The 26820-nt window shown below is 40.7% G+C and overlaps 3 protein-coding genes and 1 non-coding gene across 8 annotated transcripts; 3 read left to right on the top strand and 1 right to left on the bottom strand.

The window, feature by feature from the left end:
- Positions 1-55: 55 nt before the first annotated feature.
- On the bottom strand, positions 56-5156 carry ccdc77 (coiled-coil domain containing 77). Of its 4 annotated transcripts, none has more exons than XM_005947399.2 (13): positions 5050-5156; positions 4553-4692; positions 3805-3852; positions 3253-3439; positions 3009-3151; positions 2467-2563; positions 2112-2202; positions 1843-1934; positions 1574-1722; positions 1149-1404; positions 855-980; positions 579-731; positions 56-350 (listed from the first exon to the last, which is right to left on the bottom strand). In XM_005947399.2, the coding sequence occupies exons 3-13, from the start codon at positions 3837-3839 to the stop codon at positions 204-206; spliced, it is 1476 nt and encodes a 491-aa protein (XP_005947461.1). In that variant the 5' UTR covers positions 3840-3852; positions 4553-4692; positions 5050-5156; the 3' UTR covers positions 56-203. The 4 variants fall into 4 exon arrangements, with proteins under 4 accessions (XP_005947461.1, XP_005947463.1, XP_005947462.1 ...); XM_005947401.2 differs by having other exon boundaries at positions 1843-1931; XM_005947400.2 differs by lacking the exon at positions 5050-5156 and having other exon boundaries at positions 4488-4553.
- Positions 5079-26541, top strand: ush1c (Usher syndrome 1C). Of its 2 annotated transcripts, XM_042214174.1 has the most exons (20): positions 5079-5172; positions 6970-7037; positions 8214-8357; positions 8480-8618; positions 9462-9570; positions 9668-9692; positions 9802-9859; positions 9939-10127; positions 10222-10281; positions 10655-10711; positions 12661-12803; positions 17176-17241; positions 17325-17458; positions 17636-17709; positions 22226-22267; positions 23144-23197; positions 23285-23384; positions 24856-24965; positions 25190-25245; positions 26236-26541. In XM_042214174.1, the coding sequence occupies exons 1-20, from the start codon at positions 5137-5139 to the stop codon at positions 26246-26248; spliced, it is 1677 nt and encodes a 558-aa protein (XP_042070108.1). In that variant the 5' UTR covers positions 5079-5136; the 3' UTR covers positions 26249-26541. The 2 variants fall into 2 exon arrangements, with proteins under 2 accessions (XP_042070108.1, XP_042070109.1); XM_042214175.1 differs by lacking the exon at positions 26236-26541 and having other exon boundaries at positions 25190-25249.
- Positions 17718-19265, top strand: LOC121812315 (harmonin-like). Its single transcript, XM_042214180.1, has 2 exons — positions 17718-18538; positions 18674-19265. Exons 1-2 carry the CDS (start codon positions 18452-18454, stop codon positions 18815-18817), a joined length of 231 nt encoding a protein of 76 aa, XP_042070114.1. The 5' UTR covers positions 17718-18451; the 3' UTR covers positions 18818-19265.
- Positions 19610-22041, top strand: LOC106632357. The gene is made up of 2 exons (XR_006052993.1): positions 19610-20256; positions 20423-22041. It is a non-coding gene; the product is annotated as an uncharacterized LOC106632357 (transcript).
- Positions 26542-26820: the final 279 nt, after the last annotated feature.

Here is a 26820-nt window from a genome sequence, read left to right as displayed (position 1 = left end):
AAAATTCAAAGCTGCATCTTTTTTAATTAAATATAAAGAACTGATTGTACACCGATTTAAAATAACTCTACGATTTTTATTGGTCCAAAGCACAAAATATCAACAACATTTAGTCTAGTTTTTAAAAATAAACACAGCAGAATAAGCAGCCATAACAGAGATAAACACAGCTACACATTACAGAAAATATCAGAGCATTATTCTCAGCTGTATCTTAGCTCATTTTCAAGTCCAAAGATTTTTGCCTTCAGAGCCATCAGCTCGCCCTGAACCTTTTTGGTCCTGGCATTGGTTTGTCGTACTTCATGAAGGATGGCTAAGTCCTGGTTGGGCCCCACATTCAAGGTAACCTGATGAAAAGAGAATCTCCCAGTCAATACTTACTAAAATGTGATTTTGTACATGAGCAAGGTGGAAAAATTGAAGGAAGATGAGTGAAGGTTTTGCTTAACTTTGTTTTGCATTAAAATTAAAGTCATTCACAGTGCTTATAATATGTAAAAACAAGCACAGGCATGCTGAGATCACAAATAACTTTCTAATAAAAATCAATTGGTCACACAGTTTGATCTTTTTACCTTCAGAAGCTGTTTTTCTACATCTTTGAGTTTCTGTCTGAGGAGTTTAAGGTCTGCCTTGAAGCCCTCCACCTCCATCACCCTCCTCTTCTCCAATGCCTCATAACGCTGAGTCATCAGCTGGAGGCGCTTGGCCATTTTCTCTGAACGCTCCTGCACACAGAAGCAAGGTATCAGTAAAAAGAAACTTGGTGATCGCCATCAACATCAGATACCATTTAATCAGAGATGTGTATAAGGCTTGTACAGACTGAACCATCAATCAAACTGGTGTACCTTGAATATTTCCCTGCCCACATCCCCTTCCTCTCTGATTTGGGACAGTTCTGTTTCAAAAGTAATGCACTGCTCCCTGTACATGTCTGCCAGACGGTTGGCTTGCTTCAGCTCCTCCTGCAATATCTGTTTGAAAAAAGAATAAAGAAAAAAACAGACACTACAATGAACTCGCCAAAAAACTGTGATTTATTCTGAAGACATTAATAAAAGGCATTTATACAACCTCGCGAAATGGAATCAGGAAATACTTCTTACAGACTTTCATGAACACAAACAGATAGTTAATGTTACCTTTAGCTCCTCTTTGTGTGGCTGATCTGACTCTGACTGAGGCTGAGGGAGGGCTGTGCTGCTGCTGGGCTGCCACGTTCGCCCCAACTCAATGCTGACACCCCTGACCTTCCTAAGACGGCTGTGGCAGGAGTCCAGTTCCCTCAGCAGGCGATCCTTCTCCACCATCCAGCTCTTCTCATTAGCTCGTGTGTCAAACTTTAGCTGTAAAAAATCTCTGGTGCTCTCATGCAACAGGTTCTGAGTTCGCTGGAGTCTGACATGTCAAAGGAGATAAATAAAAGTAAATCTTGAAATTTAATGGAAATTTAATGTCAGCCACAGAAGACAAAAGTCTAGAGGTTTGTTTTACAAACAGCTATAAGTCACAATGATAAATAACTAAAAATACAGACATCATAAACTACATAAACTATAAGACTAACTTGTCAGTCAGAGCAGCAATGCGGTCCTGATCTCTCTGCCGCTGTGCCTCGGCCTCCTCTGCTTTAATCTTTCGATCCTCCAGCAGAGCGTCCACCTGCTCTTTGGCCAGGCGAGTCTGCTCTTCCATTTGAGCCTGCAACGCCTCCACCTGGAGACATGTGCCACAAAATGTAAACACAGGACACACAAGAGAAAGAAATGTTTAACTTTCTGTAACAGATCATATAAATGAAATCGCATTTCAAGCATACATAAAGTGGGCCCATACCTGTAGCAACAATGTCTCTTTTTCATTGTTGTACTGTTCCAAGCTCTCTCCATTTTCTCTATCTGCAAATTTAGTTCTCCTGCCACTCTCTGCTTAAATATAAAATCAAAACGGCATGGTCATTACAAAAGGCTGGTTTAAATACATAAGTAGTGATGACTTGATTAAAAACAAACAAAAACAACAACACAAATAAAATACATTCACATTTTCTTGAATAATCAGACGAAAGAAAATAATATTATTTGTAGAAAAATATATTTTCAAACCTTTCCTGGTTGCAGCAGGTCTCAACTTTGTTGGCCTAAGACTGAGACTTTCCTCCAGTCTTGACTCTGGGTACCTCTGTGAGATAGTGACCTGAAATATAGCAATAACAGTAGTACAACAGTATTTTTAACTACTCTGGGAGCTTCAATGTCATAACCCTAAACAACTGCCTGACTGCATTACCATGATAACAGCCAAACGGAGGCTTGCTTTTAGAAGGACCTTGCTAATATCATTAAAAATGCTGTAGTTCTGTTTAGCAGCACCAGCCAATCCAATGTATCTTACTGAGATTATAAATTTGAGTTCAAAGCATCGACTCAGAAAATGACCTACAATGAAGTAAGCACCTACCTTGTGAGGAGGTTCCCGGTGGAAATATGTCATCTCTCCTGTATCAGGACCCACAAGAGCAAGAAGGTGTTGGATTTTCTTCCTGTCCTCCAGCTCTCTGTAAAACAGTGGCTAAATGGTAATAAAGTTTTATACACAGAAGCAACAACAGATAATGGTGGTTACAAGTTATCAAGATATCAAATGCCACACACCTACTGCTATCAGTCAAGAATAACTTGTATAGGCTTCAACTTTCTTAACGAAATATAAATATGTTAACATATATCTGTGCATTCCACTGGTTTTAATTATTAAAAATTAAGGCGAGGCGACTTTTGTTGTGATTTGGCGCTATATAAATAAAATTGAATTGAACTGAAAAAATTGAATTGAAAAATATGTAAAAATAAATAAATAAAATAAATACTTGGTCAGTTGCAGTAAGCCAGATGGTAAAGTAACCCATCACTATTGACAGAATAGTAATCATTCTCTGCAGGCACTGTGACTCACTTTTATCAATATTAAATGCTATACTTAAGGTTGAACTGTACACCTACCTGATCTTTAGTCTGTCGTTTTCTGCATAAAGCCGCAGAGACTGCTCTCTCTCTTGGAAAAGGTAGACCTGCATGTCACTCAGAGCACTCTGAAGCTCTGCAATCTCTCCTTCGTGCTGTCGTATTTCCCACTGTAGCTTATGCTTTCAGGGCATTATGAAAGGAGACAAGATTAGTCAGGCAAAGATTCTTTGGCACAAATGGCTTAACATCAAAGCCTCTCACATTGACTCCCATCTCTCACCTGATCTTCAGTGAGGCTTTTATACTTTTCCAGCATCTGCAGCAGCTCCAAGTGCTCGCTATCAAACTGGGCAATCTTCTGTCTGTAGAACTCCAGAAGCTCTCTGGATGGACGCAGTTGCGCCAGACGCTCGTGAATAGGGGGGAGTGGCGAGTCAAGCTCCTGACCCGGGGTACGAATATTAGTCCTGGTGGGTGAAAAACAGAAGAAGAAAACAAAGAACATGAAGCATTTTGAAGAAGATGATACTGGCATACAATTTACATTTGGGCATTGAAGACTCACACTTTGGTTGTAACTGTAACAGCTACAATATCACAGCACTTTACCAATGACATATAAACTGCGTAAAGGATTACCCAGGAATTTAAACCCATTTAGGTAATAACGCTTAATCCATGTGGGATGAGTCTGTAACAGTAGGGGAACCAGACTGTCACAATAAATCCAAGTATCATTTAGGGAGATTAAAGTAAAAAGCATTACTCTGGCTCACTCTGTGCTATGGCAACAAAAGTCCAGCGTTCAGCGTGTCAAATGCATGTTCTTTACCTGTGTGGTGTTGCATGTTTCTTTGGGGACCCCATCCTGTTGCAGACACTGTAAACAAAATGGAAAATACATATACAGATGCTTAAAAGGTTTACATGAATAATGAGTTGTTTTTAAATAATGAGCACTTAAAACAGTTTTGTGGTCTTAATATTCACATACTTTTATGTAAAGAGCATAAACGGAGTCAGCAGAACAGATATAATTATACAAATACTGAAATACATCATTAGAAAAAAATAAACACATCTTGTATTAGGAATTGGTGGACAAGCAAAATATTACCCTTTGCAGTATTTCTAATTATTATGACACGTTACATAACCGGTGAATACGTCAACTAAAAGAACTTCTAGAGTGGCATTTTGCAATAATAGTGAAGAGGTAACACTATCTGGATTGCAGAGCTAACAGGGTAATTTATACCAGTCGTGTATCTCGGTTGCCACACACTGGGCGGTAGGGGGAGCGGGACTTTTAAAACCAGTGCCGAGGGATAATTTAACGCTTTAAACCCATATTAAACGGCCACGTCAATGATTCAGTTGGTCACAAAGAACCTGTACTTCACATAAAAAATAATCTATAAAAAAGAGCATGTCGTAGCAAAATGAGTAGTTATGTTTTATTTTTCATGGTGATGAATTCATGAGAAATAAGAAATGTCATATTATATAGCGCACCAATATAGCTGTCGTACGTTTTTCCAGGTTTTCTTTTCGCTTAAATACTTCTGAATTTTACTCACCCGTTACAACTTTAAACAGTCTAGCAGCACCGCGGTGTTGTTCTTTTGAAATCAGGAAGTTACCGCCCCTTTTTCTTCTTCGTAGGAACTCAGCCGTAACAGACGTTATTTTGCCACCTAGGGACCGTAGAGACAACAACCTAAAAAATATAATATAATCTTTTATTATCATGAATATATTTATTAAAAAAAAAACATATGATGACGTGTGTTTTATTTAATTCGTTTATTTATTCAATTCTTTATTTATTTGTTTAATTATCAACAAATTATTCAGACTTAGCAAGAAGTCCAAGCGACACAGTCAACCCTTCAAAATAAAGGTCTTAATTATAAATTTGAGCTTGAAATAAAGCGTACAGCAATTAAATTTTGTGGACACGATGTTTTTCAATATTAAAAGTGACTATATTTACAACAAAGACCCCTTTAATTTTGACGAATAAGCATATCACTATAACATTTTTAACCGGAAGCTCCGATTGCAGTCCTACTACCTTGACGTATTGACCTCCGGCCGCTTCCCGTCAAACTTGACCAACGCTGAGATCTCACGTCGGACCGCTTTGTGGTGTTTCTCAACAATGGAGCGGAAAGTTGCTCGAGAATTTAGGCACAAGGTATGATAAAAATAACAACAGTTTTTACTATTTTACATGAATTAAATAGATGTTAAATGAAGCTGGTTTTTTTTCTACCTGGTTGTCTCTTCGCTGGCTGGCTCAGGTGTCTGCCGGTGAGATGTTGCGTAGACAGGCCTGCCCGACAAAGTGACGAATAAAAAACAAAACAAAAACAAAAAAAACTCAACTTTTATTTTAACAGTAATTCAAACATATCATTAAGAAATAAAGTTGCTGTTTGTTTTTAATGTTGTTGTAGTAGATTTACGGGTTTTTATTTAGCTGAAACATCTGCTTCTAATCTCATCTGCTGCCCAAGTGAAACGAGTGTCGGGGGATTTTGTCTTTTTGATGACACTTAAATCTCTTTGCACAATTTAAGAGGTTGCTGTAAGACTGTTTTTCCTCTTGATTGGTACCTTATTCTTATTCAGGTAAAAGTTACACGGCAGAGGTCACTATAGTCAACAACAAGCAGTAAAAAATGTTATTAGGAGTCAGGATTCATTCATGCAGCGAATCAACTTGAAATTATACTTTGATGTGTGGGCGGTGTTGACTACTTCCCCCCCCAAAAGTCATCAGCAGCAAAGATAACAGAGGAAGAGAACACGATATGTTCAAGGCTTTTTCGTCCCCAGAGCATGTAGGGATCACCTCACAGCCATCTGTGCTGCACGCAGGCAAGCAGAGTCCCATATTGTAGGCTCTCCACAAAGGGCGCTTTCGCATTAGATAATGTGTCAGATACGAGCAGCTAAGCGGAAGAGATGCGACAATTTACGGGTTTAATTAGAGGCTGAGGGGTGAATGAGGCACAAATGGGCTTTGTTTCTGTTTGCGGCACTGTCTTAATTGTTTGGTTGAGGATGTTTGTCAGTTTTATGGTCTGATTTGCCTGAAAATTGGATTATTGTGCAATTTTATTGTGTTTTTATTTGCATAAAAGTCACACATTTTTATTCTGTAGGTACTACACTGTGACAGAGAAGCTCACTGTATGAAAACAGTTCTGATCTTTAAACCAGAAATGCTTGTCTGCCTAACAAGTTATCTATACTTTACTGGTTTATGGTGCCAAGGTCCATGTGGCTCAGTCTGCAGGAAAAAGAGAAGTTTATGACCGTTCACACACCCTGTGTGGCTCAGTGGCGCTGCCTTAACTTTAACCCCTGCAGAAATGGTCCTTGGAGGGTGTGTGCTCTATGATGCCTGTTCTTTAATTTGAGGTCTGATTATTCAACATGAGGCGTGCGTGTGTGAATGTTTACTTCTTTTTGAGATGTAAGGTGACACTCCGGACCTTCCTACTGCAGCCTCTCCTCATCCCTGTGGCCATTATTTCCTCCCAGGGGTTTGATGGTTAGACATGGGCAGCCCATTACACGTTTAGCACATGGACATCCAGGGAGTTATCTGAACTTTAATGTCTTAGAAAGTCCGGCTTTCAGCTTATTATAGGAGAGATTTTGCTAGAGACAGATGGTGAAATGTGTTATATCAGCGACTGGCCCAAACGGTTCCTTAAAACTATCCTGCTGCAACTGAACCGTCATCAGGTTTGTATGACTCGGACACACACACACACACACACACACACACACACACACACACACACACACACACACAACACACACAGCACACACACACACACACACACACACACACACACACACACACACACACACACACGGCTCACCCCCTGTAGCTGACAGGAAAACAGGGGAGAGATACAGTGTGTTTCAGGGGCCTTAATGAAGGAGGATGGTACCAGATGCTTGTGTTTTCTTGCAGGTGGAGTTGCTGATTGAAAATGAAGCAGAAAAGGATTACCTGTATGACGTCCTCCGCATGTATCACCAGTGAGTACCATCTGTCACTGCTCAGCATGTCTACAGAGTGTGTGTTGTATTTCCTCACTGATTTTTCACACTTTATGACTAAAACATTGATGATTATGGAATAGATTATGTCCTTAAATAACTTTGCACAACTATAGCCAAAAAGAGTTACAACGAAGGAACTGTAGGCATGTATGGGTCTTTGTAGTATCTGTATAGATTTAAATACAAAAAACATCTTCTTCTGCTTCTGTATGTTTTCTCTAGCTTTTAATATTTTCATGAATAATATTTAGGAGCCATTAATCTTGTCCCTGACAGTTTTAATGCTCGCAGAACTCTGGTTCAAATCCTCCTCTGGGTCGTGTTTTTTGATGAAAATGTGGTCCTGGAGGACACGAGAGGGGGGAGGGATAGGTCTAGGTTTCAATTAATCTTTGTACAGAGGCACAGTCCTGTGACCCTATTGGTTAAGCCTCTGATCAGTTTCCACTGAGCTCCGACAAGCCTGGCCAGTTATCAACAAAAGCTCTTTTTATGTTCAACCTCCAAATGGAGCTAAAATGGCACATATTAATTATTCAAAAGGAAGGTGACCTGGAAGAATTTCATACCATAGCATTTACTTTGCTGCGTTAATTGCTGTTCCAGTTGCCCTTTATCCTGAAATTAAAAAAATAATCAAAGGGACATTTGGATGTTTTTTGTTTTTTTTTTTATTGTGAGGAGAAAATGCCTGTGGCTCTAGAGAGATTGCTTTGCAAATCCTGATTAATTGCATCAGTTGGTGCAGAAGGTAAAGTACAAACGTTTTAAAAATCAGGTGTTTAGACTCTGATAGAAGTGAGATTTTCATCTCGTTGTCAGTGTCAAGGGAAAAATCCCACACGGATCAGGAAAAGAGTCTGGTTCCTAAACTGACCCACCTGCACTCCAGACATATCATGCTTTGAAAACCATTTGGCATATTATGAAACAAAAATGACTAAGCAATAGCTCTTTGAAACAATTAAATATGAGTTTAAATAATTATCTACATTTTTCACAGCATCCCAGCCTTTTTGGAAATCCCTTTTTTGCAGACTTTCTCATATTGTTTGGTTTTCAAGGGGAGCTTTCACCGTTTTGTAATTGCATAAATTAGCAGATGTGGTAAATTGTTGTGAAACCGCTAATTATCCTCCTCTCACTTTCCAGGTCGATGGATTTGCGAGTGCTGGTGGGAGACCTAAAGCTGGTAATTAACGAACCAAAGCGTCTCCCCTTGTTTGACGCCATCCGACCTCTGATCCCTCTCAAACACCAGGTGGAGTATGACTTGCTCACCCCCAAGAGGTCAAGGTGAGTACAACATGGTTATTTATTGCCTTTTTAGCATGCAGTTATTGACCCTGGCATGCATTCACCTTATTTTGGCTTGTACATCTTGCTTAATATTTTCCTCTCTCACCTGATGTGTGCAGGAAGCTAAAAGAGGTGCGTTTGGATCGGACTAATCGTGATGGTCTAGGTCTGAGCGTCCGAGGAGGGCTTGAGTTTGGCTGTGGTCTTTATATATCCCAGATTATAAAAGAGGGACAAGCTGATAATGTGGGCCTACAGGTACTATAATTATAATTTATGTTTGTTTCTTCCGATTTTTTTATTCTTTAAAAAAATATGAATATACAGACTGGGGTTACAGCACTATTTACGAATCTATCCACATGCGGAATAATTATATCTCTTTATAATGGGGGTGGATTTAATATTCCTAGTTCTAGTTGAATACAAACAGAAAATGTCAGTAAAAGAGTAAACTTAAATTCAGTTAGTGCTTATTTTTTCCATTTAATCTTATGTTATATTTATTTAAAATTCTGTTTAGTTTTTACCCCTCTGCTGTCAAAAGCTAATTGGGTATTGTCATTACCCCACCGGGTGGGCAGGTGGGTGACGTGGACACCCAAGTTCATGAATGCAATAACTGGAGAACGTGGCAACGTAGGAGATTAAAATTGATACCACAGTGTGTCCACTAGGATGCTGAAGGGTAGCGCTGGTGTTTGCCAGTATTTTTTTTGTTTTGTCATGGAGCCTTTTATTTAATTCATGTTTTATATATATGTACCATTGTACCTAATCTTTTTTTTTTTTTTTTACATTTTGTGCTTTAGCTTTTTTTATAACTGTTATAACAAAGTAACTTTTTACTACTACTGGGACCTTTGATAATGGTGATCATTTCTGGCCTAATCAAATACAAGAATCTTCAATCGGAGATTTTAAATTTTAACTGAATACTTTTTTTAAAAATTTTTTTATTGCAAGTGTGTAGTGTTTTAAACCGGCCTTTCATAGTGTAAAATAGACTTATGAAGGAATCATTTGACTGTAAACCACTTAAATTTACATAATGACATTTAATATCTCATCTATGATATATTCTCCTGTCTTCATATATAGGTTGGTGATGAGATTGTGCGTATCAATGGATACTCAATTTCCTCCTGTATCCACGAGGAGGTCATCAGTCTCATCAAGACAAAGAATGTCGTGTCACTCAAAGTTCGACGTAGGTTAACCACAGACTTTGTGTCCATTAGTAGTGCCATTACCTGCTAACATGAAAGTGATCTGACTTGTGTTATCTTATTTATTTTTCTGTGCAGACGTGGGGATGATCCCAGTGAAAACGTGAGATATGAATCCACTTGTGTATTACTGTTGTAACAAACTGTGCCGTGCTCTAGAATACTGCTGCTGTGCAGGGCTGAATTCTCATAGTTTTTTCTCATTTCTCCAGCTCATCAGATGAACCCCTGAAGTGGCAGTTTGTGGACCAGTTTGTTTCTGAATCGGGGGTGAGAGATGAAATGCTACTTTCTTCTTAATGGTGTTTGTTTACCGGCCAGCTAAAAGACTTCTCCTGTACTCTTCAAGGAGAAAAAAAGCAGTGTGGCCGGTTTGGCATCCATTGGAGGAAAGGAGATCAAGGAGAAGAAAGTTTTCCTCAGTCTTGTGGGTACCAAGGGCATGGGCATCAGCATATCCAGTGGTCCAACCCAAAAACCTGGTATATACATCAGTAACGTCAAGCCAGGCTCCCTCTCTGCAGAAGTTGGGCTTGAGGTGATCTTTTTTCTAAAAGACTGCAGAGATCGTATTAAATTATGATACTCGTAAATCTATTGACAGTGAATATGTGCGTCGTATCAAAATGTAGGCTGGAGACCAGATTGTGGAGGTGAACGGAGTGGATTTCACTAACATGGACCACAGAGACGTATGTTTTGCTTAATTTTATATGTTTTTATTTCCTTTTTTTTAAATTTCTCTTTGTTTTAAAAAACTATGCCTCTCATGGTAGTAAAAGTTAAGCCCTCTCTCACTGCTTGTGTTTGTTCTCAGCTTAAATCACTGAGGTGCATTACCAAAGCCAAATTAGTGTTTAACCAGCAAAAATCCTTCCTGTGGCTGATGGCCAAAACCAAGCTTGCAGCATGTTTCTATATTTAACTGAATAATTCACACGCTGATGAATGCAAATAGGACACACAACGCAGGCTCCAGAGATTGTCTGTTTTTTTTTTCTCTTTAATTTCATAAAACTGAACTTTACAAGTGCTATTTAAAATCCTCTGTTTCAACATTTCCAGGCCGTGAAAGTCCTGAAGAGCAGCAGAAGTTTGACTATTACAGTTCTGGCAGGAGCTGTAAGTACACTCTTGTTTTGAATACAAATGTACGTCAGGCTGCTGCTGCTGCTGGTGGTGGTGTAATGATGTGGGGGATATTTTCATGGCACAATTTGGGCCCATTATTAAAAACTGAGCATCGTTTAACTGCCACAGCCTACCTGAACATTGCTGTTGACCACATCTACCTGACAAATCTGGAACAACTGTGTGATGCCGTCATATCGATATGGACCAAAATCTCTAAGGAATGTGTCCGACACCTTAAAAAACAATTGCAGTGAAAGATGAAGGCAATTCATCTTTCATTGGATATAAGGGTCCAATCTGGTACTAGTTAGATGTATGTAATAAAGCGTCCAAGGAGTGTATATAATTAATAAGTGCATAAAATTTTGGTTTATGCTTTTACTGCAGATTGTTTAATCAAACCCATATGCAATGAAATGGATTTGATAAAGAGTCTAATGCTAGTAAGCCCCCATCGAGTCACATATGAATCGTCAAATTTCCTTGATATTTAACCTTTTAAGCCCCAACGCCCCCTGATACGGGGCAAAAGGCAGGAGATCAGTTAGGCTCGGGGCTTAAGAAGTTAATAAGGGCAAAATCTTTTACTATTTTGCATAACTTTACAGAATAATATGCAGATGTGGAGAAACCTTTCAGATAAAATCACTTTCCTCAGTTTTGAAGCAACTTCTGAGAAAGCAGGTTCCTCTGAGAAAGTAAAACACTTACGGGATCATCTGTCATGGACGAAGAGACAGAGACTTCTGCCTCCTGCTTAGTTTCTCCTTTACATTCCTGCATTGCTCAGATTAATCTGTCTGTTTGTTTTGGGGACATAACAGCACCAGCCTGTGCTGCAGCCCCGCTGTCTGCAGGAGCGACATTTATCATCAGTCAAGTTACTCATCATGTTGTTTGCTCTGGGACTCAGTCATGAGGCCTGTGTAACAGAGACAGGCATTCACATCTTATTTATTTATTTCCTTGGTGCCCGTCTAATGTCGTTATCTGTGAGTATGTCTTTGTTTGGACGTGTGCAGTAAATCACCTTCAGGTCAGAGACACTTTAGTTTTAAAACGGCTTTTCATATTGGTATGATGTTATTTTTCTGCATATTTGGGGAACCCTGCAGCATTAAATCATCCAGAACATTTGCAATATGCAGTGTAACACCATGATATAAAGTATACCTCTAGAATGCATTTTATAGCGTTTTGTTCCAGCAGTTGGATAACAAAATTGCAGTGTACAATGAATTTAAAATTAAGTTAGAGCTATTCTGCTGAAACAGTGTGTATAATTAATGCTGATGTAAATCAGCAGCCATTTTCACCTGCTTTTATGTGGCTATACCTCACGCTATCTGCAGAAAATTGTTTATTAATCAGTACTGTGACATTTGAAAACATGCAAGAGCACCAAAAAGTGAGCACACCATCAGAAAATCAATACGCCAAGGTCACAAAAAGATGCATGTGGTCTTGAGGGATGTTTAGTGGTCTCTGTACCACTTCTCAGCAGAGGTAACAAGGACAAACTCTTCAAGACTGACATATACAGGACACGACAGGAAAAAAAGGGTCTGATGAATCCAGGGTCGAGACTTGTTACAATAACAGAAGAATGTATGAACAATGCCACAAACCCAGATATTAGGGTGTGACTGCTCTTAAGTTCAGCACCTGCTTCAGTTAATTACACTCGGGCCAAAAAGAGATGCAGCTATAAGAACAACACAGGATATTGTAATTATATACCAGTAATAGAAATTGCTGATCTACTCAATGATTCTGAGAGGCTTCAAGGATGTCAGGTTTTAAAAAACTGACATCTCCCCTCTGTTCTCGGTCAGAGAGACTGGTTTGGACTTGCCTGTCAGTCTCCAGAGCTAAAGTTTGAGGACCCCTGCTGTATGTCTTTCCGTCATTACTGTCTGTGGCTCTCACTCTCTCAGGGCAGTGAGCTGTTTATGACAGATGAGGAGCGTCTGGCACTGGAGGCCCGCAGGGACGTGGAGAGGAAGGAGCTGATGCACCAGAAGAAGGTGGCACTGGAGACCAACAAAATCATTAAAGAGCAGCAGGAGAAGGAGAGACAGTGAGTGAACAGCACAAAACTTCTAATTAACCTTGTCCTGACACGAGATGGAGCTTCTGCAGTGTATGGTGGGAGTTGTATAGTTTATGTTGTAATGCAAGCTTGCTGTCGCTTTAACTTCAAAGGTACGACGTTGATCTGACTCGGTTCAAACAGATGTTGCTTAGGCTTTGGGTCACACTTTGTTTTCAGGTAATCCTAACAGGAGAAAGCCTTACTAATGTAAATGCCACTAAGATATTTTTTTATGCTATAGATAGGTCATCAGTAATATGACATGTAAATGTTTGTTGTAGTAACTTTATCAGTGCTCTCACGGTGTCTTTCTAGGCAACAAGAAGCCAAAAACTTAAAAAACTGTTCGTATTGGAATCATATTCTTTAGAACAGGGGTGTCAAACTCCAGGCCTCGGGGCCGGTGTCCTGCAGGTTTTAGATCTCACCCAGGGTCAACACACCTGAATCAAATGATTAGTTCATTAACAGGCTTCTGGAGAACTTCAAGACATGTTGAGGAGGTAATTTAGCCATTTAAATCAGCTGTCTTGGATCAAGGACACATCTAAAACCTGCAGGACACCGGCCCTCGAGGCCTGGAGTTCGACACCTGTGCTTTAGAAGCACCTGAACAATATGTCCAAATGAATATGGATGTTAGTTTGTGTCTGCTGGACTTTTTATTAGAGTAAAACAACAGCTGATGCCCCACTAATGGTCTTTCTGAGTGGAAAATAGGAAATGTTCACCAAATCTTACAGTTTGGCTGTGTGCAATACCACCATGGATTTCAAATCAAAAGATGTCACTAACCTGGTTATAAAACCCCCGAGAGTTAGTTTTGAGCCTCTGAAAGTTGGTGAATATGTGTAAAAATCCATCTAATTCCAAAACGGTTATAATAACCCCTCTGAAGTAAAGTCGTGTCTTCATTCTTTGCCACTGTAGTGGCGTACAGAGGCAAAACTACAAAAACTGTGTCACTGTCCAAATACTCATGGGACTAACCATAGATAATAAGCATAATGTACCTCAGTCTATTATTTTTCCTTTCCCACATAGCAAGCAGGTCTGGCCCGGATCTGGTATCAAGCCGGCACTGCTGGTTGACTTCTGGCATGATAAGACGTATGTCATCCAGATATGGGCCAGGCCTGGCATAGATGGCACTGTCTATGTGATGGCATGCCACATCTGGCTCGATTGTGGTTTGGTTTATGTGGCCCAGGCTCATAGAAAACAGGTCTGGCCCGGATCTGGCATCAAGCTGGCACTTCTGACTGACCGGTGTCATGGCAGGGTGTATGTCAACCAGATGTGGGCCAGGTCTGGCAATGATGGCACTATTTATGTTCTTCCTATTTTAGTTAGAAGACCCAAATGCCATGTTGCAATACTATACTTCTATGAAAGCCAACATTTCAAATCAGAAAGGGTTTTATTGCCAAATGTTGAGCAGGTTTACAACATTAGGAAATTGCTGCGGTGCTTCAGTGCAAACATACTGTCATAAATTACGCTAAATAGACATAAAAATAAGAATAAGAATTAAAAGTGCTAAGTAGATAGATATATACATGAGTGCAGGTGGTGATCAGTGCCAAACATGGAATGATGCAGTGAACACAGCGTAGGGTCATGTGTTAGTGGTGGGAACAGTCATACGGTTATTGTTCATGTGTCCAACAGCAGAGGGGAAGAAACTGTTCTTATGGCGAGAGGTTCTGGTGCGAATGGACCGGAGCCTCCTGCCTGAGGGGAGCAGGTCAAACAGACTGTGTCCAGGGTGAGAAGGGTCAGCTGAGATCCGAGCTGCACGCCGCAGTGTCCTGGAGGTGTACAGGTCCTGCAGAGATGGGAGTCTGCAGCCAATCACCTTCTCAGCAGAGCGCACAACACGCTGCAGTCTCTGTTTGTCCCTGATAGTGGCTCCAGCGTACCACACAGTGATGGAGGAGGTGAGGATGGACTCGATGATTGCAGTGTAGAACTGCATCATCGTCCGTGTTGGCAGGTTGAATTTCTTCAGCTGCCTCAGGAAGTACATCCTCTGCTGGGCTTTCTTAATGACGGAGGTGATGGTGGGCTCCCACTTCAGGTCCTGGGTGATGGTGGTACCCAGGAAGCGGAATGAGTCCACAGAGGTGATGAGGGTGTCAGTCAGGATGATGGGGGGGAGTGGGGCTGTGTGCTTCCTGAAGTCCCACTAATGCAGGTTTGACAGGTTTGTGAGTGTACACTTTGTCCAAAACCTAGTGAGGGTTTACTCATTTTTGCCAGTGGGTGGCTGTAGCTCAGGTGGTAGAGTAGGTCACCTATTGATTGGAAGGTTAGTGGTTCGATCCCGGGGTCCTCCAGTCTGCATGTCGTGAGTATGAATGTAGTATAGAGCACTTTGAGTAAATGGGTGGAGAGTTGAAAAATGCTCTATAGATCAGTCCTTTCACTGTCTGAACAGAGTTTTATCATGTTACTTTTGCACTATTATGCACATGTTGTTATTACATGGCTTAATTAAGGTACACATTAGGCTGACATCTGGGGCCAGAGCTGAAACTGTTCTGGGCCAGCACAGGGCCAGCAGTGTGTCTGCAACTGGCCCGTGGCTGCACACAACTTACACATGGCCCACATACCGCAAAGAATGATGGCCCTTTGGTGGCCCAGATCAGGTTTGCCAGAGGTAATCCACACATGGGCCAGCACAGGACCACCAGTGTGTCTGCAACTGTGAATATTCTTATTTTTCCAGTTTGTCTCGCTGATGTGTTTATGTGTGTAACTGGCCTTGTGCTGCCATATGTGGGCCACCTTTGGCAAACGGGTCTGGGCCACCAAAGGGCCGTCATTCTTTGCGGTATGTGGGCCATGTGTAAGCACATTGTGTGGGCCAGACCCGGACCATACCAATTTTGCTGTGTGGGTTGTTGATAAAGATCCTGAGATAATTTGATCCTGAGATCAATCTTAAGACTCACTTATTTAGACTAGCTTTTAATTAGATGTGTGCTGTATGTTTGATTGTACTATTTTATGTTTATCTGTTTTATATTATTGTGAAGCACTTTGTGGTTTTTATCCTGTGAAGAGTGCTATATAAATCAATAAAGAAAGTAAATTACAATTTAAATTAGTTTTTCCACCATTAAAATGTGAAACAACAAATTTTACAGAACACTGACAAAAAAGTTGTTGTGATAAAATGTCACACAGTTACTAGATGCAAATTTAGCCCTCTAAAAGGCTTCACCATTGGTTGTGTGGAGTGGTCCCCTGACTTTGCTCCTGCAGCTGGATGTGAAAATCATGGGTTGTTTAATAAAACATTGCCAATGAATTATTATCAAATTCCCCTTCATTACATTTCATAATGTTAAGGCATGGTCATACTGAAACCACAGACAATATCAGGCAATGAGAGTGTACTACCTTTGTAAGCAGATGAAACAATTTATGCAAAAATATGGGAACTCCGGGCAAATGTTATGCAAATAACGAACATCAATAGGAGGCTTTTTCAATTATTAAAATGCTGCTACTTGTTATTGTAACAAACAGGGGAACAAAGTCACTCAGTTCATCAGCTGGAAGGTTATTTTTTGTGATCATTCACAGAGCACTGCTGTCAGCCTAGTATGCCCTCAAGTGTACAAAGTAAACTAACAACTGGGTCAATAATCAGAGATGAAATGTCATCATCTAATGGGAAAGGCGTTGACTGATGTTCCCTCAATATTTTCCAGAAAGCAGTCTTCTCTGGATCCAGTCAGTCAATTAGTGACTGATTACTTATTTATTCTTTTCCCACTGATCTACAAACAGATGATTGCAAAAATGACCAGCTGTGTGCATCAGAAACATTAATCAACAAATACACAGGAATACTCTTTAATCTAACTTATACATCTTATAATGTTCACTTTATTAAATCATTTACAAATTTAGTCCGCTGCTTGTAAATTCAGAGGATACACTTGATAACCTCAGTGCTTTCAGTTGTAATATTCATCTCCAACAATACCTGGGAATGAATAATATGTGTGTATATTATAAATTGACACGCAAAAGGAGACAAGTTGTAATTGCAGACACCAAATGGCCAAAGTAGTAAAACCACCTGCACCACGATGGTCACCTAAATGTCAAAGCATGGACACGAGACGCTGGCAGAGGATCCTTTGGATCGATCGTGGGGGGTGGGAATCCTAATTAACTGCTCTCTGGGGATTTTGCAGGCCGATGGGTTGCCTCTAGATTATTTAGCTGGCTCATGGGTGTCAAAGTAACATCTATATTCCTTTCGCCCACTGGTTGCTGATTAGAGCCCAGTACACTAACATGTTGTGTAAACAGAAGATATTGGTTTGTTTTATAGACGAAAGATGGAGCTCTCTCAGAAAGCTGCAGAAGAGGAGGAGCGTTATCAGAAGGAAATGGAAAGGTGCACAACTCATTACTTTTAATGTGATGAACTTCCAAGCAAATATTGTTTGAATGTGTATATAATTTCGTACATCTCTGTAGGATTGAAGCTATGGAGAAAAAACACAACAGAGAGTGGGAGGAGGACTATGGTACTGACAGACCCAAGAGCCCTAAATCCAGTCCAAAGGTCCCATCACCAAGAACCACCCCAACTCCAAAGGCCAAAAGTTCTCGTAAGGACCGACAGCAGTGTCTTCTTTTTAAAATGCATGAATCCTGTGTTTTGTTCTGAAACCAGCGAGGCGCTCGTGTTTTACTTCATTCACCCAGTTTCTCTGCGCTCTCTCTCTCTCTCTGCCGCTGCTGTGTGCTGTGCTGCTTTTTATGACCTCTTCTTTATTCTGATGAAGTCAACTCTTTCGCTGAGGAAGATGAGGAAGATGAGGAAGATGAGGAGGATGAGGAGGACGAGGAGGACAGAGAAGTGAGTGTGCGGCCTCAGCTGACATTGTGACAGCTGTTGTAGGTGGATGTCTGCGCGAAGCAGCAAACGCAAAGACAAGTGCAGGATTTCCTTTGCCAATCACAGTTTCACAATGGGAGTCTTATGTTTGTATTATTACTCCAGCTGTTTATTTGTTTTTTTTGTTGGTAGAAGCTGCTGAAAGTTAATGCCAGCACATGTTTGGCATCACTTGAAATGCAGTTACAACTTCATTTTTTTTATTTGGACAGCATGAATGGATTCATTTCTCTCTTTGAGTGCTTTGTTTGGCTGGGATGATGGAGTTTGATGTCACTGTTTAATCTGAAATCATCCTTGTAAGCCTGACCTGTTCATTTCTGTCTTTAGCATTTGGCTGGTTTTATCGATATGAAGGGAAACTGCCATCATTACGCAAGGTACTGTCAGCTGTGTGGGTTCAGTTTGCTGTGATGTCTTCTTATAGTGTTGGTTAGACATTTAAAATCAGGGCTTTTGCTTTTAACTTTATTCACTAAGTGAAAGTGGTTTGCTAGGGTTTTTTTATTCATACACTGTGTGGTATCACTAGGCTTTATTTGCCTGCAGTGCTTTTGAGTTTGGATTGGCAGATTTGCCTGTCCCCGTTCCTTCCTTGTATTCTGACTAACTGGTGATATGTCAGAAAGGAGACAAAAAGAAGAAAAAGAAGAAAGTGTCCAACACAGACACACTGCAGGAGCAGAGAAAAAACAAGAAGGAGATGGAGTTTGAGCTGAAACTCGCCAAAGAGAAGGAAGAGATGCACGAGCGAGAGAAGCAACTCAAGATCAGTCGGCTGGTTCAGGAGGTATGTGGAGGGGGTGCAGAGGAGCAAGCGCTGAGTTCAGCTGCATACATCGGTTATTTTATAGATCAGCATGCAAGCATGCGTGAAGGACTGACTCCTGTTGTGTGATGCTGCCTGGCTCTGACTCTGTACCAGGTTTCAGAGACGGAGAGGGAAGACTTAGAGGAGTCAGAAAAGGTGCAGCACTGGGTGGAGCGTCTATGTCAGACACGACTGGAGCAGATCTCGTGTGTGGAGAATGAATCCCCCGAGGTACAGAGTGAGACCTCCTCTGTCTGAATGTAATTTTATATGCAATGTTTAAAATACTGGTTAAAGAACATATATACTGCTTTGAACTTCAAAGTTTGAAGGCACAGCATCCCAACAACAATGAGCAAGGTGGCATTGGTTCACTCATTTGCATGGAACAAAAACAGGGAGACTGCACCATGAGCTGAATATTAAATGCAGTCATTTGTTTGTTGAACAGAATATTCAGCCAGTCATGTTTTTGTGTAATTTGGTAGAAAAGTTCAGGCGGTATTTTTTTCTTAAGGTGCATTCATTGTGAAATGGTTTAAAAGGTGAATTAACGTGAGGTGAAATTTTTTTCCATTTCATTCTGACTTCTAAGCTCTCCCCGCCACGCTCCCCTGCTTCTGAGCCAAAAGTGAAGCGTTTCCCTGGTGGTCTTCACCTGGCCACCACTGATCTGGACGACATTAACCTGGACGAAGTGGATCAGAGCTTGAGGGGCCCATTAAAAAGACTAGCCCCCACCCAGCCCAGCACCAGCCAGCCACCCCCTCCCTTGCCTCTCCCTCCACGCTCGCCCAACCTGAATCCAACCATCCATAACTATCCCCCCTCTCCTTCTCAGGCGTCTCCACAGCGCCGGCCCCCTTCACCACCTAATGCTAGGAAACCTCCATCTGCCTCATCCACTTTGACGAATAAGAGGCTGAGACCTCAGCCGCACCCCCAACCTTCCTCTCATTACCCGTCTCGTTTGTCGCGACCTCCATCGTCCCCTCAACCTGCTCCCCGGCCCCCTCCGCCCCCGCCCCCTCCTCCTCCTCCGCCGCCCCCACCTCCTCCACCACCGCCACCTCCACAGCACTCTGAAGAACGACTTGGCACCATCAGAGTGTACCAAAACCATCATCACCAGCATCCTCCCAGTCCACCAGAACCCAGGAGTGAGTGGGAGGCAGGCAGATATCTCCCCAGAGGAGGGATTTACTCGTCTAACACTAGTGAAATGTCCTACCCCTCCAGTCCAAAGGTCAGAGATCCTCATGTGTGAAACATGCGAGTTGCTATTGAAGATGTAGATTGCTACATCTTCAATAGCAACATTAGTTTTTCTTCAATGCGTAGGTTTAGGTGCATGTCGTCTCTTATGTGTTCGGATGTTTTAATGCATGAAGAGAGAGCAGCATGTTCTATCTACAGTGAGCTGCTTGTGTTTCTTTGTAGTGTGTGGTTTCTTCTTTCTTCTTATGTTTGTGCGTGTGCAGTTGGGCCTCTGGGGTTGGCAGTAGATGCTTTTGAACTCTCAGCCATGGTGTGATATCTGAGAGAACGGGTGTGGGTCTTGGAGTGTCTTGCGCTGATATTTTCCTGAGTGGTCTGTTTGTGCCAGAGGGCTGAAAGTTTCATTATATTCCACTTTGGCTCAGGTAATGAGAAATACATCCCATGCCAGTCGTGTTTCAACTTCAAGCAGCCCGCTGGTGAGTCTTGCTGCAAAAGGTCATGCTGACGTTTGTAATCGCACCTTCTTCTTTTCTTTTTTTTTGTTCATTTAAAATAATGTGCTTTTCCAAATAAGCAAATATATATATTTCAATACTACCCTTTGCTCAGTTGTTGCTTGGAAACCTGGTCTTTCCCCATTAGCAACTAGCTCCCAGTCCCCCCAATCAGAGGCGTCAGATGGCCCCGGTCATGTCTAAGCCTGTCATGCTGCCTCAGTCACAGACCCACCGCCCAGATCCACACAGACCTGCTCTACGATCTGATGGCCTGGTAATAAACACATTACACTGCAGTGAATTTTCGAATATTCTCAAGATAAAAACCATTGGTAGCTTAAAAGGGTCATCAAACATTCAGACTTTTGACACAGCATGCCATCAGCCAGCTGAAGAATTACTCTTTGCCTCATCTCAGACTCCTGATGAGTTTCCCTGATTCTCCAGCTGTTTCCCAGTCTGTAGTTTTCATATTATAAAGGTGACCAGTTAATCTTCTTGTAATAAACTTGGATCAAACTGGGCAGCTTATGAATGTTAAAATCTGCATTTTAAAATTCAACAGAACAGCTTTGTTTTCCAGTAACTGTCACAGAGTCACAACAACACACTTCAGCACTGATATGCTGAAATGAGCCATTAAGTGATTATTATTCATAATAAACAGGCATTTTTGGGCACAACAAAACATTTGATGGCATTAATAGAATTAATATTTTTTATGTTTTATTGTAATCAATAAAACCATCAGTTTCTTAGTAGCAATTGTTAGTTGCTGGCATAGTGTAATGTCAATGTAAACAGCCTGTGTAAACTGTGTTACAGGTAAACGTAGCTAAATGTGGTCAGAAGTCACCCGGACTTTGAACCAGAGGGGGCAGTAACACACTGCTGCTCAACCTGGTCTAAAGTTTCATCTTTAAAGTGTTCAGACTGGACTGAAAGTCTTTACCTCCTTTTGTGTTTCAGCCTCCTGAAATGTTGAAACGGATGGTGCCTTTCAACTCGTCTTTTAAAACAAACAACAAGCGACAAGTAATCCATATGTCACCTTCTCCATTAATACTCTGCAGTGCTTTTCTTCTGTTCTTTTTTTTCTTTTTTTTTAATCTCCATGCTTACCCCTCAGGTTTGGCTATTGAGTGAAACCTCAGTGATGGCTTCTTCATTTTCCCCCATGTGCATCACTGTCTTCTGATGTAGCTGAGCTTCTATTGATTTGGAGTAGATGATGATATTGTCTACTCCATAAAGGAATGCATGTCAAAGGTTTGGTTTTACAGCAGTGATGGCAAGTGATGCTTTGAACTCTCTCATAGAGGCTCACTGAAGACTCCAAGTGGTTGAAATATCTGTCTACGTGTTTCTTGTACAGTCTACATAACCAGAAGAAAGGAACACGGTTGCTTTACGCTTTCATGTGGCTTTAGTTTAATATTTAAACACTACACCTGTTTGCATTGCTTGATGGCTCCTCTCTCCAGCCACAGCAAATAAAAACGTACATTACCAATGAGTTCGTCTTCCATGTCCAACTTTGAGCCACTGTGTAACAACAGGAAATGAGCCTTTCTGACTCATAACTGCGTAAATGTGATGTCCGTTTGCTCTCGTTTCCTTCCTATGAAATTAAACAGCCGTTTAGAATGATTTGTGAGTTTTTTCTGCCTGTGCGTGTTAGTGTGAATTATTGTCTTGATAACGGAATTAAGGGGTGAGGCTTTCAAAGCAACTGTGTAACGCCTTAAAAGCCGAAGTGCTTTTTTAAAATAAATGACTGTGTTTCCCCTTTATCAGATCAACATAGGAGTGATTGTCAAAGGAAATCTGGCCAGCACACCATGCAGTGACTTGTTAAACAGCTCATGTCTGCAGTGATGTGCTCTTTATTAACTTCCTGTTGACATATTGATCATTTTTAATAAACTGCCTTTTGATTCTCTTTCAGGGATTTCAGAAATATGTGGATGACTTTGACCCCTTCTCCATGGTATCGTATGGCCAAGCCTAACACTACAGCTATGCAGAATGTGCTGCAGATAGTATAAAATCACAAATAAAGACTGTTTAGATGAATTCAGTCCAAAATTCAGTTTCTGCTTTTTCACGAGCCACAAAGTTTCTTACAAAAGCAGATGATTCTTTGACAAATCCTCCCAAAAGCCATTATAGCATATGACCCTATATAATCATGTCTTTTTTTAAGCTTTCTGCTATTGCAGTCTATTAAAATATGCAGTGAAGCTCCAAAAAAGATGTAAAGTCATATCTCAGCAACAGTTTTATCAATCAAAATCAAACTTTCAAAATTCAACCTTTTAAGCAACAAAAATGGTCTTACTGCATTTGACCACTAGAGATCCATTAACTTTATATTTGTGAAAATATAAAGTTAATGGTTTTGTTTACAAGCATGTGATCAGTAGATAATCAAGACAGCTGATAGGCCTAATTACTTACCTAATGATGTCATTAAAAATTGGTATTGCTGACACAATTTATAAAGTGGGAGAAAATGATAGGTTAAAAAACGAATTTAGTAATAATATCAATAAGTGACAGGTGTCAGCCGGTAAATAAACTAGACTAAATACTGCTGCATAACTAATTTCTGGTAGCTAGCCAACAGATCAAACATATTATAATTATCATCAACAGTTTGATGTGAAACAGGCAGCTTTTCGTTAACTTAAAAAGCTGCAGTCATCTCTTTTTTTCCTACAGTCCTGCATTTTAAATATTGTTTGTTTGTGGCTAAACACATGTTCAAAGAGTAGCGAGCTATTCATTATGCTGCCACCTCATTTATTGTTTTATTAATCAGTTAGTTTGTGCCTCTCCATCTGCAATCCTTTCTCTGTCATAGTTCTCTGCGGACCAGATAGCCGGCCGAGATGTGAGGCAGCTGCGAATCAAAAAGGTAGGCAGAGCCTTTGTTGCTGTGAGGAGAGGAAAAGGAAGATATTCAAGAAAACGACTCATGGTGTGTTTGCTTATCATTCTTAAGGATGGAAACCTTGACCTGGCGCTGGAGGGGGGAGCAGACTCTCCTTTGGGGAAGTTGGTGGTATCTGCAGTGTATGAGGGTGGTGCTACTGATAAGCACGGTTAGTTCATTTTTAATCTCCACACTTGCATGTCATGATTTCTAAAAATCTGTATTTCAGTTTTTTAAAGCTTTGCTTTAAAAGCTACTGATGTAGTGGCTTCATTCACAGGCATGTTGACCTCAGCAAAGGTGGATGTTAGTGAAGGTTAACTCGCTAAATACAAGTGTCAAAGTCTTTGAGTCTGTTTACTTAAACTGCTTGTTCTTCACAAGCCACATGACTTTGTCCTGCTAGCGTCAGCAGCTGGAAAACCTAAACATCCACATTAGTTCTTGAAGCATCTTGTTTTCTTTGCCACGGTTTGCTAATCAAATCTGGTGCTTGACTAGTGGCAGACGGACTCATCAACAGTGTGTAGTCTGAACAAATGCTGGACACCATGGAGATGCACAATACAAACTGGTGTAAACAGCAGTTTGTCTTTTTTTGTTTTTCCTACTGAGCTGATCAGCCAAGATGCATTTTTTTTCCATGCCCTTAAAACAGGTCCTATTCCTACCTAACAGAACAGGAGTTCAGTTCTGCTTTATTTTGTTGTACCAATTCATGTCAGGGCACTTGAAATTATAAGGTATAGACCCTGAAATAATAGAATGAGCTGACCATCATCAAAATGTCTTACAACCTGGTGTTCCACTCCCTCAGGTTCCAGCAACATACACACCAAGCTTGAGGTGTTTTTCCCTTTGAAATCCTACTCGGGGTAACCTTTGAAGCTCTTTTCTGAACTGAGTGATTTCTGTAATCAGCATCAGAAGTTAGCGTGGGCGGTCTCTCCCTATCTTGTTGATATGAATTGAGGTGTCATCAAGGGTTCAGTGGCAGAGATTCATTCATTTATTTGTAAAATTTATATGAGGTGAATATTTGTGTGTGTGCCTCTGGTTGAATGAGTGGCAGTCCTGTTCTTTTTGTAGTAAAATTACATCATCAGGGACATTGTGATACGGTCTCTGACCTCAAAGGGGATCAATAAACCTCCTTATTGTGACATGCACCTTTGCTGTGACAACAGGCACTGCGTTAGTTATCAGTGTTATCCAGGCATACTTAAACCTGTGAACCTGAATAGCCAGAAAATGTTTAACTCTTTTGAAACTGGAGTATTTATTTAACCTTCTGACAAATTTAAAAAAAACAAATAAGCAAGAATTTAATATCAATTTGCATCATTTTTGCAATATATGAAATATGATACACTTGGTGTTACAGGGTTAAGAACTGCTAAAGCAATCTAAATATTAGAAAAAGAGTAAAAAAAAAAAAGCTTTGTGAAGACAAACTGTAGAAAATGCCTGTGTGTGTGTGTGTGTGTGTGTGTGTGTGTGTGTATAGATAGATATAGATATCTCTATCTATCAATCTATCTATCGAGATCTATAATTTTTTTTTTTACATTTACAGTGTTGCTATTGTCTCCTATTGATGCTGCTGCCCAGTTAAATATCTGTGACATCTGTCTTTGTAGGTGGGATTGTACCCGGGGATGAACTCATGGCTGTGAATGGGAAGATTCTGATTGATGCCACACTGACTGAGGGGCAAAACTCTCTGACTCGAGCCTGGAGCAGTGGAGGGGTATGACTCCAGAGATTCAGATTAAATGAAATGCCACGCTCCCTCCCTCCCCTTTTTTTTGTTAAGTAGAAATTTCACCCCCTTAGTGCAGCATGGTGTTTTATTGATTTTCATTAAAAACCTTATCAACCCTGATTGATTGTGTGTGTTGTAGATTCAGTTGGGCTGCTTGAGTTCATAACTCCTATTGATTCAGTCACATGCAAATTGGTTTTCACCCCCAGGATTGGATCGATGTGGTGATCGCTGTGGCCCCCCCAAAAGACTATGAGGATGAAGTGTAAGCATTCACGTTCTTCTTATTATTTATGCAGCATTTTGTTAGCAGTTTAATGAAATAAAATGGATTTTGTTCAGGTGTTTATAGGTGTGTGTGTGTGTGTGTGTGTGTGCATGTGTATGCAGCCCTAAGTCAGCATCAGTCAGTCACACCGTGAACAGAAAGGTGTTTGAAGGCAGTGCAACACTTTACAGACATGGCTACCTACTTCAGCACTAGCCCTCCCTCTCCTGTACCTCACCCTCATCCTGGTAATCGACGTAGTCTTCAAACCTCCTCTTCTTCACTGCACGTCCCCGGGGATGTTTGGTGTGGCGCTTGTTTTTATTTGGCCCCATTTTTTTTTGTTGTTGTTGTTCTTAAAGGCATGTGACAGTCTCCCTGTCATTTAGAGGAAAGCAAAGAATCTCTCTTCCTGTTATAGCTCGGCTAGTGCCACATAAAGAAAGCGTGACAATAACTCTATGTGGACACAATATGCAGCTTATTTAGAAAATGTCACGTCAAGACAGCCTGTCCAGTGATATAGCCATGCTGTTTGAGTGAAGACATTTACAACTAATGCGATCAGTGACCTGTGCCTCCATATATCTGTCAGATCACAACCCAGGGAGTCATAAATAAATGGATCCATACACGTAAGGCCTCTGTGGTACCTCATGAGGTCATGGACACTTGTAAAAGCAGCCTAGGACTCCTGCCAGCCTTCAGCAGTTATTCTGATTCATGTTGTTCAATGGGACTGTTACATGTTCTGAAACCAGCCCATTCCCAGGGTTGGATCTGGAGTGTTTTTGATATAAAGATAAATAAAATGATTTCATGTTTTTGGTGCTCAGCTGCATGTGTTGGCCTGTAGTGCTGAGTGTGAAGTGACTGAAGTTTTTCCAGCGCATACATTTGTTAACAGTTAATAAAGCACAGCGGATTTAATCGTTTGTGTTTGGTGCAGTTGAATAAAGTAGATCTGACAGATCTTTTCTCTTGCAGGACGTTCTTTTGATCTCATCTACAACCTGCCAAGAAAACCAGACTAATTGAGAAGCTTATAATTTTTGATTCTTCCACGATTCACCAATCGCAACACGACACATCAACTTGCCCAACATGGTCTTTTTGTCTTTACTTGGTTTTTCTTTCTAAAATCGAGCCATGCTGTCTATATGAGCTGTCACTGTCTTGGCTTGGTAATGGATGGTCCAGTCAATATGCAGTTGTCACCACCAATCTTCATCGCTTCTTCTAATTTAGACACACCTGAGCTTTCCTTTCATCTGTCAGTATAAGAAAGGGGGGGGGGGAAAGACAATTTGTAATCAATAGCTCCTCTAAAGGACATGAAATGAGGTTGTGTTGTGCATGCTGATTTTTCTGCTTCATGTTTTCCTTTTTAAACACTGTTTCTAAGTTACTGATGCAAAAAAAAAATACATGTAAAAATAAAAAATAATTATGCGAGTGCGTGTCAATGCCTTTTCATTATACACCGTATATTTTTATGATTTATTTTAAGCTTAATTGATCCATATTCTTCCTTCCTTATCCCTGGTAGAGTAGGTGTTCCAGCTGTTATGG

The sequence above is a fragment of the Haplochromis burtoni genome, unplaced genomic scaffold (assembly GCF_018398535.1).
Source record: "Haplochromis burtoni strain Fernald_Lab_line unplaced genomic scaffold, NCSU_Asbu1 Contig_526, whole genome shotgun sequence".
Taxonomy (NCBI): domain Eukaryota; kingdom Metazoa; phylum Chordata; class Actinopteri; order Cichliformes; family Cichlidae; genus Haplochromis; species Haplochromis burtoni.
Note: the sequence above shows the minus strand (reverse complement) of the source record. Positions and strands in the feature narration are given on the sequence as shown.

Bases quoted from the DNA above. Each gene is read 5' to 3' on its own strand.
- ccdc77 (XM_005947399.2), bottom strand. From the start codon at position 3,839: ATGGGGTCCCCAAAGAAACATGCAACACCACACAG. The intron at 1,723-1,842 runs GTATGGGCCCAC...ACATGTCTCCAG, and splicing joins AAGAGACATTGTTGCTACAG to GTGGAGGCGTTGCAGGCTCA. The intron at 351-578 runs GTAAAAAGATCA...TCTTTTCATCAG, and splicing joins TAGAAAAACAGCTTCTGAAG to GTTACCTTGAATGTGGGGCC.
- ush1c (XM_042214174.1), top strand. From the start codon at position 5,137: ATGGAGCGGAAAGTTGCTCGAGAATTTAGGCACAAG. The intron at 9,693-9,801 runs GTGAGATATGAA...TCATTTCTCCAG, and splicing joins GGGATGATCCCAGTGAAAAC to CTCATCAGATGAACCCCTGA. The intron at 10,128-10,221 runs GTGATCTTTTTT...ATCAAAATGTAG, and splicing joins CTGCAGAAGTTGGGCTTGAG to GCTGGAGACCAGATTGTGGA.
- LOC121812315 (XM_042214180.1), top strand. From the start codon at position 18,452: ATGGAGTTTGAGCTGAAACTCGCCAAAGAGAAGGAAGAGATGCACGAG. The intron at 18,539-18,673 runs GTATGTGGAGGG...ACTCTGTACCAG, and splicing joins TCAGTCGGCTGGTTCAGGAG to GTTTCAGAGACGGAGAGGGA.